The sequence below is a fragment of the Pinus tabuliformis genome, chromosome J (assembly GCF_031772625.1).
Source record: "Pinus tabuliformis cultivar Carrire ecotype Pingquan chromosome J, CPIR1, whole genome shotgun sequence".
Classification (NCBI taxonomy): domain Eukaryota; kingdom Viridiplantae; phylum Streptophyta; class Pinopsida; order Pinales; family Pinaceae; genus Pinus; species Pinus tabuliformis.
In genome coordinates, this window is record NC_142295.1 from 1228807798 (window position 1) to 1228822264 (window position 14467).

The window sequence follows — 14467 nt, forward strand, 5'->3', positions numbered from 1 at the left end:
TAACTTTTTTGTGCAAAGTACCTCCAGTTATTTATCACTGTAACAGGACTACTCACTACCGTTTATGAATCTTAGAGAATAGATGTATTAAACAGAGTTCTAGGTTACTGCTTATATCCTCTACAGGTGATAAGGAGGATCACCATCTCTATCAATGTACTTTCTCGTTTTGTCAATAGAAAGCATTTTTTCTGATTTGGAAAAAAATGCCTCTTATAGCATTCTAAATTTAAAATCTTTGAAATCAACTACAACACCCAGTTTTAAAAGATCGCTTTCTGGTTGCAGTCAGATGGGAAACCCTCTCTGGTTTCCGTCGCATGACTGCATACAATCGGTATATTGAAAGTTGGTTGATCTCAGAGGCTTGGACCTTCATAATTTTCTAAAATATTATGATTTGGCTGATCTCAGAGAGTTGGATCTTCATAATTTATAAACCTTCTCCCTTTATAAACATTTCAAGTTTATGCTCTGCCCTTGAGAATTAGTATTCAGGTCTTTCTACTCTCCGTATGTAGTCAAACGACAATCTCGCTCTCAGGCTGCCTTCAGGGAAAGTAGTGGTGGGATGAAATGAGCCCTATTACCAGCAACTCAGAATATAAATAAATAAAATCCATCTTCTATCAAGATTCTATCAAGAAAACTAAAACTAACTATTCTTCTATAAACGAATAAATTCAAGCTATTATTAGGAATAATTGGCTGAGAGCTAACAGAAAAGCCATGTGCCGTGGCAGGGAGTTGTTTGGGAAGAAACTGAAATTGCCAAAATTTCGCGATATTTGATTTCCACAACATAGGGGCTGATGATAATGGATTAGGGTTGACTACATGCATGCTCCCTCCCTACCATTCATTGTTCTTTGTTTACCAAGTGGCAGATTACTGTTCGGTGTCATGTGATTCGAGATATCCAGATGCTAAAGTTGGTAATTGCCATTTTCAGATTTGTCATGATTTATTGGAAGCCACATAAATTTTAGTCAAAAATTCTGTCAGCTGTTCAAGTTTTCAGAGCTTTGGAAGAAATATATTAATTATATCCCTCGTGCTTTGACATTTGATGCATAACTGCAAAACTCCCTTGAGTTTGCTGATTGTTTGTGGATAGATTTACAGAGCTTCCATTTTCTGTGATTCAATCGATCGCGGTGGACATCAGTCGTGATTTGTGAACAATACCGAGCTATTAATTTCTCAATTGTTGGTTCAACTTTTGGTCTAATTATCATGGGAGGTGCCAAAGAGGAGCTGTATGCTTTAGCTTTCCTATTTCAGTTCCTCACTGTCGTCTCCCTTGCACAGTCCAATGGAAATTATACAAAGTTTTATTTCCCTTCATTCGGCGACCACAACAAGAAGCAGTTGAAATACATGGGAAATGCTTCCTATAGTTCTTCAGTTGGTTACATTGATCTTACTCCATCGCCGAACACTACATCAGCTGCTTCTGGGAACAAATATTCTAAGTTGTATAATTGCGTCGGAAGGGTTATTTTCCATGAACCCATCACCGTCTGGCCGGCGACATTTACGACAACCTTCACCATGTATGTCGAAAATATCACAATTCCCGTCGGGATAAGGAATTTCAATGCAGACGGTATGGCCTTCATCATAGTGCCCAATGACAAACCCTCTCCTCCGGAAAGCTACGGATCCTATCTGGGCGTATTTGATCCATCAGTAGATGGAAGCGAAACGAATCAGCTAGCCATCGAATTCGACACCTTCTGGAACGAATGGGATCCGAACGCCAACCATGTCGGAATAGATACCAATAGCATACAATCCAACGTGACTGCCAATCTCGGGCCAAAAGGCATTGTGCTCAAATCAGGGCGGCCGATAAGGTTTCGAGTGCATTACAATGGCTGGAACAAAATCCTGAAAATATCGGCTGCCTATGCAGACCAACCAATTAACTACGCCGTCATCTTGACTCAAAAAATAGAGCTATCAAGAATCGTTCCGAGATCAGCCTACCTGGGATTCACGGGTTCTACGGGGAATTCTTTCGAGATTCAGCGCGTTTTGGACTGGAATTTCAGTTCAAAGATTTTGCCCAAGTCGTCTCTGTCCGTCGGGACTGAGTCCAGGGCAGGTTCGACAAGCAAGGGAGCGAAAATCGGGCTCATTGACGGTTCCATCGTCGTAGGGGTCATGGTATTGGGATTGTTGGCATGGTTCGTCGCTAGAATTAGGAAAGGCCGAAGAGGCGCCAAACGGATGTCAGGCGGAGGATTCAGTGGGGAGCTAGCGTTGATGGAGGGCCGATCGGCGGCTTCATCGTATGCTCCTCGCCGGTTCTCCTACAAAGGGCTTTCGACCGCGACAAAGAACTTCAGCGAGACGGAGTTTCTCGGATCGGGCGGCTTTGGGAGCGTGTACAGGGGAATTCTGGAAGGCCCTGACGGGGCGATTGTACATGTCGCGGTGAAGAGAATCTCGGCCGGCTCGAGACAGGGACAACGAGAATTCATGTCGGAAATCAGCAGCATAGGCCGGCTACGACATAGGAACCTGGTACAGTTCCACGGCTGGTGCCACGAGCGCGACGAGCTGCTGCTCGTCTACGAATATATGCCCAATGGGAGCCTCGAAAACCTCCTCTTCAGGCAAGAAGGTGATCAGAATGAAAATCAGCCACTTCTCAATTGGCTCCAAAGACACAAAATTTTATGTGGCTTGGCTTCCGCGTTGCTGTACCTTCAAGAAGAATGGGATCAGAAAGTCGTCCACCGGGACATTAAGCCCAGCAATATTATGCTCGACGGGGACTTCAATGCCCGCCTGGGGGATTTCGGTCTCGCACGGCTGATCGAGCACGACGAAACGAATCCGGCGGTCACCACCATGGTGGCAGGGACGATCGGGTATGTGGCTCCAGAGTGCGGGTACACCGGCAAGGCTACTGCAGAGTCCGATGTTTTCAGTTTCGGTATCGTTGTGTTGGAGGTAGCAAGCGGGAGGCAGGTTGTGGAGCGAGGGCCATCATTGTCAGAGGGAAATTTAGTGGATTGGATTTGGAGTCTTTACGGGAAGGGAATAATTATGGAGGCTGCGGATCCTAGATTGGATGGGGATTTTGACGAAGAGCAGATGAAACGAGTATTGATTTTGGGACTGGCCTGCTCACATCCAGATCCCCAGCTGCGTCCTCCAATCAGGCAAGCGCTGCAGGTTCTTATTAATCCCAATGAACAGATGATGTCGCTTCCTTCTACTAGACCCGTGGCTATCTATGTAGTTTTGCCATCCGAAACCGAACTTCATTCTCGCTCCACTTCTTCGCAGTTAAATGTTGTTCCTGCGGGGTCAGCTTCTACCGGCTCTGGAGGGTATCCATTATACCCATACATGATGGCAGATAGACGTGAATTCCATAAGAGAAATATGGTATAAAATTTTTATTATGTAATTTTTATTTTGTTTATTTTATTATGGATCAAAGAACAGAAAAGATGGACGAAGCTACTTAATTGTTAATAATTAATTTTTAAAGTATTCATCACCTCCATACCTATCAGAAAATTATATTTGATACCATGTTCAAAGGGATGCAATAATATGTAGTTCAACATTTTTGTTGCTGTATGGGAAAATCTTTAGTCCAGCATAAAAATTATTTTTTACTAAACGGTTATTTTAAAATAGTTGCGGACTCCAGTTTATATGCTGCATGTTTCTGGATGTGACATATAAGCAATTTATCGATACTTTCCAGAATTTGAAATGCTTTTTTATGGACAGGAGTCTCATGTCCTTTCTTTATTACAGCGTGGCCTATCACAGTGCGGCCCTGATTGAAAAGATGGGTACTTCTTGGTGTTTTATCATGCTTTGTTTTATATATTTATTTTACCATTTTATGTTGTTTGTAATTATGATATTAAAATTATAATAAGATAACTTTAATATGGGTGGATAATTATTTTGTTTTTGGAAGTCAAATTAAAAAATATTTGATGTGGTAAAGGAAATACTATAAGGCGGTAGAATAGGTAAGAGTAGTAAAGAAGAATGGAAATTGTGAACGAGGCCTCTCCAATGTTGTTTATGTTTTTGATTGTATAGATATTTACTATATGAAAATGCTGGAGGCAAATCTAGTACCAGAGAAATCAGGGGGTCATCATTGAAATATTACTTGCATATTTCTTGTTTGAACTCTGGATCCTAAAAAACTTCCCTTAGATTCAATTCATCTACCTTGGTAACAACTACTAAACAATCCTTCCATACATCAAGCAACCCTCAGCTATAGGACCAAAACTTACTCGGCTTATGCGACAAACTCTGACCATTTTCTCCATTTGCAATCAAACAAGATTTGATCCTTGAATGAATAAACGTAGCATTATAGGCTTTGAAATCCATTTTGGAAAGATTTATGTTTCATCCTAGCAACAATATCTATAAGGATGAGAGTGCAAGGAGTGGCTAGTAATGCCACAACATAGGTTGAAATTTCAACTGGTATATTTGGCATTACAAATCAAGGTTTCTGTTTTGTCCAATCACTGCTATCCGCAATTTTTCCAGACCCTTTTCCACTTATCTTCCCAAAAGATCCCTTGGCTGAGATTCCTTTGAAATTGTTACTCCCCTCACTAAAACTCTTAGATTGTCTTTGGGAGGGACAACCACTAGTTGTGTTATGCTACTGCAACAGAAAGGGCAACCTGGAGGAGGAGAATATGTTGTGGTAGGATTAGGTTTATTGTGACAACATAGTGTTAGAGTGCAGAGGGCACACATTTGATGCCCACAGTCCTGAACTTCAATGGTACACAATTGATCAAAGAAAATGCAACAAACCTCAGATTCACTAGCATCATAAATATTATCTTCAATGTCGTCTTCTTAATCAGTGGAAGAGGATGTTGAAGAGGTAGCTCCAAACATAATGCTTTTCTCCCTGGCTCGATTGGCCTCCATAAAGGCCTTTTTTAACGAGAGCCTCTAGATTGAGTTGATTATGAATTTCCACGGTGTAGCAAAACCAATGGTTTTGCAGAATTTGGATTCAGTAAGGTTGCACAGGCAAACTGTTTGTACTTAAGGGCTACCACATATGGGATTCGCCTAGACGTATCTCGCTGAATGCAGTCAACACCCCAAGCCAACAATTCTCTCATAGAATCCAAGCAGCCTCCTCGAGCAGCAAGGTGCAAAGGCGTGATCCCTGGTTGTCCATGATCTCCAGTGGTTGCACAAACTAAAGCCCCAATTCTCAATAGCAGCTGAACAACCCTTGCATGTTTCATTTGAGCCACAAGGTGTAATGAAGTGGCTCCAACCCCATCTCTCACATTTACAAACTAGGCAAATCCCCAAGAGTCTACAACGAGAGTAGAATGGGTAGCTAAGAGAATAGCTTCCAAGCAATTAGTGTGCCCATAGTTTGCAACATAGTGCAAGCAAGTTCTCTGATGCAATGAGTCAAACAACAATATATTTGCACCAGCTTGCAGAAGCCTCTCAATGTCGGAAACCTTCCCATACATGGCGGCCATCATCAGAGGAGTTTGTTTGTTGCGACTTAGGGCATCAAGTTGCAAATTTCGGTCCAACAGAGATGACAGGACATCAATTTGGCCAGTTGCAGCAACAATATGCAATGGAGACATCTTTTCATAGATTGTGGTCTCTAAGACCAAATGGGGCTCTCACTCATGAGCAACCTCCACCCTTTGCAAATCCTCTTGCTAGACGACATATAAGAAGGCATGTTCATTGGAGACATTACAGCTCAGAGCTTGACCTATTTATTACCAAATATTGCTTGCTGAATCCCCAATGCCCCGAGCCCCTTATCAACACCTCTCAGGCGAATCCTGAAAAATCTAACTTGTGACTCTTCAAACCGACAGTGTAATCAATCAATCAGTGAATCCCATCTTTGGTACACCAGCAAAATACAAATCCATTGAAAGAACAAATACCCAACTACAACAAGTTTCTAAACATGCATAAAATTGATACTATCTATCTGCCAAGTTCCATGTGTGAATAGTTTGACATCCACTTACGACTTGAATGTAATGGAAAGTAATCCAAAGTAGTATGGATTATTTTAAGTTCAAAGGTAACATGATCTACTATACTATAGATTCCATTATTCTTTTGTTAAATTGCAAACCTCTATAAACGATGTAACCAGTGAAAATACTAACTAGTTAAAAACAAAAAATAAAAAATTAGCACGCACATGATGCAAAATACCAGCTCCTATGTAGAATGAATTTAGGTAAAATTTCACCAAGAAATCATGCCAGAAAATTAATTACCATGGAGAATTCAATGAGGATCAAATAATTAAAGGGAGATTTGACTCTCTTTCATTTCCCAGTTCCTAACACAACTTCGGAACTAAATTAGAAAACGAGAGTAAAAATAGCTTTAGGTGCAACACATGGTAGTTTTTCATATCCTCTTTTTTGTGACTTACTTTATAAAAATATAAATTTCGATAGATATCTACTCTATGCTCCAAAAGGAAAACGACATATTTTCCATGCGATTTCTTATGTAGATTTCTACTTTTATCTCTTAAAGGGAATTAATGCATAACAATATCTCCATTTGTATTCAAAGGATTGGAATACATGTATGTAGATTGTACTCCGAAGATTATTCACAAGGATGTGAAGACAACGAACATTCTTATAGACAACAATTTAAAAGGAAACCTTGGTGACTTTGATCCTTCAAAGGTATGGATTGATGAGGAGGATGGGGAGCCTTCTCATGTTACCACTCTAGTGAAAGGAACTGCAGGATACCTTGATCCAAAGTATATCGCACACATAACTTGTACCCTCTTTACAATAATAGTGATGGTGAAGGAATTGTATTTGTTGTAGAATCTGATTTGTTCATTTTTCTTGCCATTCTTAGATCAATTTTTCTTTTGGTTTTATTTAATAGGTATTTTAGCACTCAAAGGTTGACTGATAAGAGTGATGTGTATAGTATTGGAGTAGTTTTGTTAGAGATCATGTGCAGTATTGCTTCCATTAGAGAAACACCATTGTGAGTCATACAGATAAAATAAGGGTATTCATATGATGTCAGAGTTGGATCTGTTGTTGCAAGGGACAAAAGTGGGAGTTGTATCTTCATCCTAGCAATAATATCTATAGGTATGGGAGTGCAAGGACTAAGTAGTAATGCCATATCATAGGTTGAAATTTTAATTGGTATATTTGGCATAAAAAATCAAGGTTTTTGTTCCATTCAATCACTAATGTTCGCAATTTTTTCAAACCCTTTTCCACTTATCTTCCCAAAAGATTCCTTGGTTGAGATTCCTTTGAAACTGCTGCTCCCCTCATTGAAACTCTTATATTGTCTTGGCTTGTTTTTCTTTTAAGAATCAATGCCAGTGTAGCTGCTTTGGGGAGGGGAAACCACTAGTTGTGCTATGCTACTGTGACAGAAAGGGAAAGTTGGAGGAGGAGAATCTGTTATGGTAGGATTAGGTTTATTGTGACAATACAATGCTAGAGTGCAGAGGACACACATTTCATGCGCACAATCCTGAACTTCAATGGTACACAATTGATCAAAGTGAATGTAACAAACCTCAAATTCACTAGCCTGCATATTGGCACAAACAAAGACAACCAGTTAGTGGAAATGATAGTCACTTGACATTTGAAGAAAATAGATAACTGATAAAAATTATTAGTCTGATATGTGTCTTGATTCTACCAAGTTCCAACCAATCAATAGACATCTGAGATTAGAAGCAAGAACACACGTCATAAATATTATCTTCAATGTTATCTTCTTGATTAGTGGAAGAAGACACTGAAGAGACAACTCCAAACATAATGTTTTTCTCCCTTGCTCGATTGGCCTCCATAAGGGCCTTTTCCAACAAGAGCTTAGCCTCTATATTGAGTTGACTTATGAATTTCCACTATGTAGGCCATGGCAATGGTTCTGCAGAATTGTGATTCAGTAAGGCTGCATAGGAAAAGTGTTTGTATTTAACGGCTACCGCATATGGGATGCGTATGCTAAGTAAAACACATTAATCAATAGTCTATGGAAATCTCTTAGTAAATTCCCTCTTTTTATCTCCTATTACAGTAGTCCTATCTGTAACAAACTAAACATATAATAAAGTTTGAGTAAACAAGAGGAATGAAGTTATGCCCTCAGAGAGAGTTAAGGGAGTTTTGACCCAGACACATCTCACTGAATGCAGTCAACACCCCAAGCCAACGATTCTCGCATAGAATCCAAGCAACCTCCTTGAGCAGCAAGGTGCAGAGGCATGCTCCCAGGTCATCTGTAAGGGAAAAAGCATACAAACAAGGGTGGTTTTTATTAAATCTTGAGGTGGAAGGCACCTTTCCTATTCATTCACAAATAAGAGAAATACAAATTTGGCAGAATTTCCTTTCAAGTTCTGATAGAGCACATGTTGTTAAGGAAAGAAAGATTCATTTGGCACAAATTTTCAAGAAAAAAACCCAATTTTCAGGAAAGAGGCACACATGTTACTAAAATGAAGAGAAACATTTCATATGTGACAACTATGGTTTCGATGATACAAAGAAACTAATTACAAATCTAGCTGTCTCTATCTCTTACCCATGAGCTCCAGTGGCTGTGCAAATTAAAGCCCCATTTCTCAACAGCAACTGAACAAACCCTGGATGTTTCATTCGGGTTGCAAGGTGTAATGAAGTGGATCCAACACCATCTCTCACGTTTAAAAATCAAGAAAATCCCCAAGAGTCTACAACAGGAGTAGACTGTTATGAAACCAACTCACAAAAAGATAGAAAAGATAGATGAACGCCTTAGAAATAAGCCTCTTCGAGGGGGCAACCTCCTTTACATTGCACAAATGAACAATTCTTGGATGATTCAAATGAAAAAAACTCCTTTCTATATATAGGAGCCTAAGGGGTCACAATATAACCAAGCTGACCTAACAATAATAATATAAAGGCACAAAAATAACAATAGAGGGATTCTATGGGGCACAGTAATAATAATATGGGGACAATAGGGGCACAAAAATATTAATAAGGGATACAACTACAATATTAATGGGGGCATCACTAGTATTATATGGACCTAACATGCCCCTCTCCTTCAAAAAAATGTTGTCCTCAACGCTTGAGTAGTTTTGCATGCTTCTGTATAAAATTCTCATCCTCCCATGTGGAATCTTCAACGGATAAGTTCTTCCACTTGATGAGATATTCTGAAATGGATCGATTTCGTAGTTGTCGAGTTCTTGTTTCTATGAATGCTTCCAGTTCCAATATAATTTTTCCTTCCTCGTCAAGTTTTGGCAATATTGTTTGAACTGGGAGCTTATCGCCTATAACCTTCTTTAAACATGAAACATGGAAAACTAGGTGCACTCGAGAAGCTGCAGGAAGCTCCAATTTGTATGCGATAGTACCAATCTTTTACAACACCTTGTACAGACCATAATACTTTGGTGACAATTTGTTATCCTTCTTAGCTTGCTTGAGGGGCATTTGTTTATATGGTTGTAGCTTTGGGAATACCCAATCACCTACATCAAAACTTCTTTCACTGCAATGTTGATCTGCCTGTTGTTTCATTCTATTCTGCCCAACACGAGGTTATCCTTTAAGAGTTGGAGAACTTGTTGTTGATGCTCAAAGTGATGTTCCACTTCTTGAAGCTTATAATTTTCTCTTAAATAGGATGTGATGGATGGTGGCTGATATCCATAAAGTTCCATAAATGGGGTCATTTTTGTTGCAGTATCGAAGGAAGTGTTATACCACCATTTAGCTAGAGGCAACCATTTGTACCATTGTGTTTGTTTATCAAATACAAAGCAACAAAGATATCCTTCCAAACATTTGTTTACTATCTCCGTTTGCCCATCAGATTGAGGATGATAAGATAAGCGATGAGCTAACTGAGTACCAAGACAAGAAAATAATTCTGTCCAAAAATTTCTTGTAAAAATGGGATCTCTATCACTTACAATAATCTTTGGATTTCCATGTAGCTTTTTAATTGTTTCCATAAATGCCATAGAAATATACTGGCTTTAAATGGATGTGATAATGCACAAAAGTGTGCATACTTGGTAAGTCTGTCAACTACCACCATGATGACACTCGTGCCCTCAGACTTGGGTAAACCTGTGATAAAATCCATTGAAACCTCCTCCCAACATTTGCTTGGAATGGATTGTAATAGACCTGGTGTCTTAATTGTTTCAGCTTTATTTTGTTGGCATACCAAACATTCCGCCACAAACTTTTGAATATCCAATTTAAGGCCATCCCAAAAAAATTCCTTCTTAACCCTGTGGTAAGTTTTTAAAAATCCTGAGTGCCCTCCTAAGGGAGAAGCATGCAATTCCAGAAGAATCTTTTGTTTGAGTTGGGAATTATTACAGAGGTATAAGCGATATTTGTACCATAACGAATCATTTTTCCAGCTAAATGTATCAGATGTACTGGAATCTTGTTGTAACTTTCGAATAAGTTCCCACACTTCTTCATCATTCTTCCATTCCTCCCTTGCTTCGTTTATTCAATCTAGTTGGATAATAGAAATGACACACAACAATGCTTCCACATCCTCATCTGTTCTTGAGAGTGCATCTGCCACAACATTTTGCTTCCCTTTTCTGTATATGATTTCAAAATCATAACCCAACATCTTTGTGACCCATTTTTATTGTTCTTCAGAGGATAATCTTTGTTCTAAAAGGTATTTAAGGCTATCATGATCCATTTTTACCTTGAAGTGTCTTCCCATTAGGTAGGGTCGCCATTTCTTAAGTGCATGTAGTATTGCCAACATTTCCTTCTCATAAATAGCTTTGTGTAAATACTTTCCCTTGATTGGACGAATTTTGAAAGCAATGGGTCTTTCATCTTGCGTTAAAACAACACCAATTCCATTTCCGGAAGCATCACATTCCACAATAAAGGTTTTTGTGAAGTCTGGTGTAGCTAAGACCGATGCTTGGCACATTGCCTCTTTAAGATATTTGAAGGACCTTGTTGCTTCTGGAGTCCATGGAAATGCATCTTTCTTCAATAATGTTGTTAGAGGTGCTGCTATTTTCCCATAATTCTTAAAAAACTTGCAATAATACCCTGTCAACCCGAGAAATCCTCGCAAAGGCTTTATGGATGTGGGGATTTCCCATTCCTTAACGGCTTTAATTTTGCTAGGGTCTACCTTAACTCATTCATGAGATACAAGATGACCTAGATATTCCACCTCTTGTACTCCAAAGAAACATTTGGATCTTTTTGCATATAATTGTTTCTCCTCCAATAGTTGTAGCACCCTGTCAACGATCCTTCCAAGACTTGCTGTAGTTAGTATATCATCAAAAAACACTAACACAAAGTTTCTAAGGAAGGGTTTGAAAATGGAATTCATCAAACCTTGAAATGTAGAAGGTGCATTGGTAAGGCCAAAAGGCATGACCAAAAAGTCATAATGACCCTCATGAGTTCTAAATGTTGTTTTCGGAATGTCTTGAGTCTTCATTATGATTTGATGATATCTGGAACGAATATCTAACTCGATGAAGTAAATTGATCAATGCAATTCATCGAATAATTCATCAATGACAGGAATAAGAAACTTATCTTTAATAGTGAGCTTATTGAGCTCCCTATAATCTGGACACATGCGCCATGATCCATCCTTCTTATGCACCAATACTACTGGAGCAGAGAAAGAACTTTGGCTAGGTTGAATTATACCAGCCTCAAGCATTTCTGCAACCATACGTTCAATTTCACTCTTTTGGGCATAGGGATATCCGTATGACCTGATGTTTGGAGTAACACTTCCTGGAATCAAATGAATAGCATGATCATTATCACGAATAGGTGGGAGACCTTTGGGAGTCTCAAATACCTTGGAATGATTTTCCAAGACTTTTTGGAGATCTAGAGCAATAGATGATTTCGGTGTGGAAACATCTAGCGAACATAATTTAGCAATTACACTTCGTTTTTCCTTTTTTATAAGCTTTGTCATACCGTTAGAGCTTATTATCTTTCTCAGTTTCCCTGCAATACCCCTTAATTCAACTTCCTTTCCTTCCGCATAAAATTTCATGAAAATTTCTTGAAAGTTAAAAGCTATTGTACCCAAGGATTGTAACCATTGGACTCCTAGTACAACATCAGCACCTCCCATTGGAATGGAAAGCATTGGGCTTTTGAATACATATTCTCCCATGGATAGCTTGATATTATGGCACTTTCCAAAGCAATTTATTGCTCTTCCATACGCAACCATCACTTGAAACTCTTGTGCTAGATATGGGAAGCAATTCAATTCTTTTGCTATCTTATAATGAATAAAATTGTGGGTACTTCTTGAATCAATCAACACTATTACCTTTTTAATCTTGATTTTTCCTTCTATCTTGATGGTTTGAGGAGTGGTAATTCTAGCCAATGCATTACAAAATATGGTCGGATTCATTTCTTCTTTATCTAGGCTTTTTTCCTGGAGTATATCCTCTTCTTTTGACCTTTCTTGCTCCTTTTCTTCTTCCTCTTCACAATCTATGTAGAATAATTTGTTCTTAGCACACTTATGACCTTTAGTGTATTTGCTATCACAACTGTAACAAAGCCCTTTTGTTCTTTTTTCTTCCAATTGTTGTGGTGTCAACCTTATAGGTTGTGGAAGGCTAGGGGAAACAACACTTCCATCTTTATAGTTGTGAGTGGTATGCTTCCTGGTTGCCATAATTTTGCTTTCCATTTTTTTTGCTAGCCTGAATGCCTTCTCTAATGAATCAGGTTCCCAAAGGAGAACATCATGTTGGATATTATCCTTTAATATCCCTATGAAAACATCAATCCTATGCTCCTCTGGAATATTTTTTTACCCTTATGTTCAATTTTTGGAACTCCTCAATGTGCTCCATTATTGAAACCTTTTGTTTGAGGCTTATGAATTGGCTAAAAAAGTGTTGTTTTTTGTATCCTCATAATGTGTTGTCAATTCTTTCATAAAAATTAACCAAGTGATAATTTGTTTACGAGAGCAAAGCCATTGATACCATACAAACTGATTTGGTTCCAAATATAAAGCTGCAATACGTACCTTTTATGTGTTTTTCACATTATTGAGATTGAAAAATTGCTCCATCTGTAATATCCATATTGCGAGACCCTTGCCATCAAACTTCTTCATATCGATTTTTGGAATATGGTGGGTCTTCGATCCAACATTAGAGTCTATGGAATCATGATTAACATTTCTTTTTTTCTCATCATGAGTTTCCTTTACTACCCTTTCACCATTAGTGACCATTTCTTTTAGCAACTTATTCATATTTATCTTCAATTCTTCCATCTTATCATCCATGCCATCCATTTTAGCGTCCATGCCATTCATCTTAGCTTCCATGCCATCCATCTTAGCTTCTATGCCTTTCTTTAAACAATCCATCTTAGCTTCTACACCTTTCTTTAAACCATCCATCTTAGCTTCTACGTCTTTCTTTAAACCATCCATCTTAGATTTTGTTACTTTTTGTGCAAGTGACACTTGTTGCACTTGGTCTCGTAATTTTGATATATCATGTTGCATTTATTCCTCTTCTTCATGAGTCATGCTAGAGCCTTCAGATTGCTTACTAGGTGTTTGCATTTTCTTTCCTCGGGGCATCAATTACCTATAATAATGCTTTACTATGCCCTTTGAATTCCTTCAAACTAATTTTTCAAACCAAGCTTATGCAAAAAATTTAAAAAAACTACACACTTTTTTCACTTTGTAGGAGCTTGATATTGAATCTGATGTATCTCTGTAATTTCAGATCATCTAATTATGAAATTGCGACCTGTAGTAGCTCTCCGCGTCCTATTTCTAATGCCACCAGTCCAATGCAAATTGGATTCTCCAAGGAAGAGTTATGCACAATCGCCCAAGATGACCTAATTATAGACCTTTCCAAAAGAGCGAACTTGTATGAAGTGCCACATGTAACTGTTTTGACCCTTGGCTCTAAAAAATATATACAAGAAACTACCATCCGTCCTCTTTCTGTACCTTCTTACAAAATTTCAATTTGATGCTCAGAGAGAAAGTTATGAATATTTTCCCTAGGTCACCTGTTTGGAATGTAATTGAGGAGTCTGCAAAAATACCAACTTCCTCAGATCATATCTCTGCAAATATAGCGCAAAAAATTCTGAAATTTGGATCCGAGGTTTACTGTGATTTCATCTCAAATGGGTTTTTTTTTTTCGCTTCTAAAACATCGTAGAAAAAAAGTTATAGCAAAAATTCCATGATGACCTATTTGGAGCAGCAAAACCCTAGAATCCAAAGCTCTAATACCAAATGTTATGAAACCAGCTCACAAAAAGATAGAAAAGATAGATGAACGCCTTAGAAATAAGCCTCTTTGAGGGGGAAACCTCCTTTACATTACACAAATTAACAATTC

The 14467-nt window shown here is 38.5% G+C and overlaps 1 protein-coding gene and 1 pseudogene across 1 annotated transcript; one reads left to right on the forward strand and one right to left on the reverse strand.

The window, feature by feature from the left end:
• The first annotated feature begins 1236 nt into the window (after window positions 1-1236).
• LOC149231565 (L-type lectin-domain containing receptor kinase IX.1-like) lies at window positions 1237-3411 on the forward strand. The gene has a single exon (XM_089381675.1). It carries the CDS (start codon window positions 1237-1239, stop codon window positions 3409-3411), a length of 2175 nt encoding a protein of 724 aa, XP_089237801.1.
• Window positions 3412-4504: 1093 nt separating this feature from the next.
• LOC149231566 (E3 ubiquitin-protein ligase XB3 pseudogene) overlaps window positions 4505-14467 on the reverse strand; it is a 42141-nt pseudogene continuing 32178 nt past the window's right edge.

Excerpts from the sequence above, each read along its gene's own strand:
- LOC149231565 (XM_089381675.1), top strand. The coding sequence starts at position 1,237 with ATGGGAGGTGCCAAAGAGGAGCTGTATGCTTTAGCTTTCCTATTTCAG.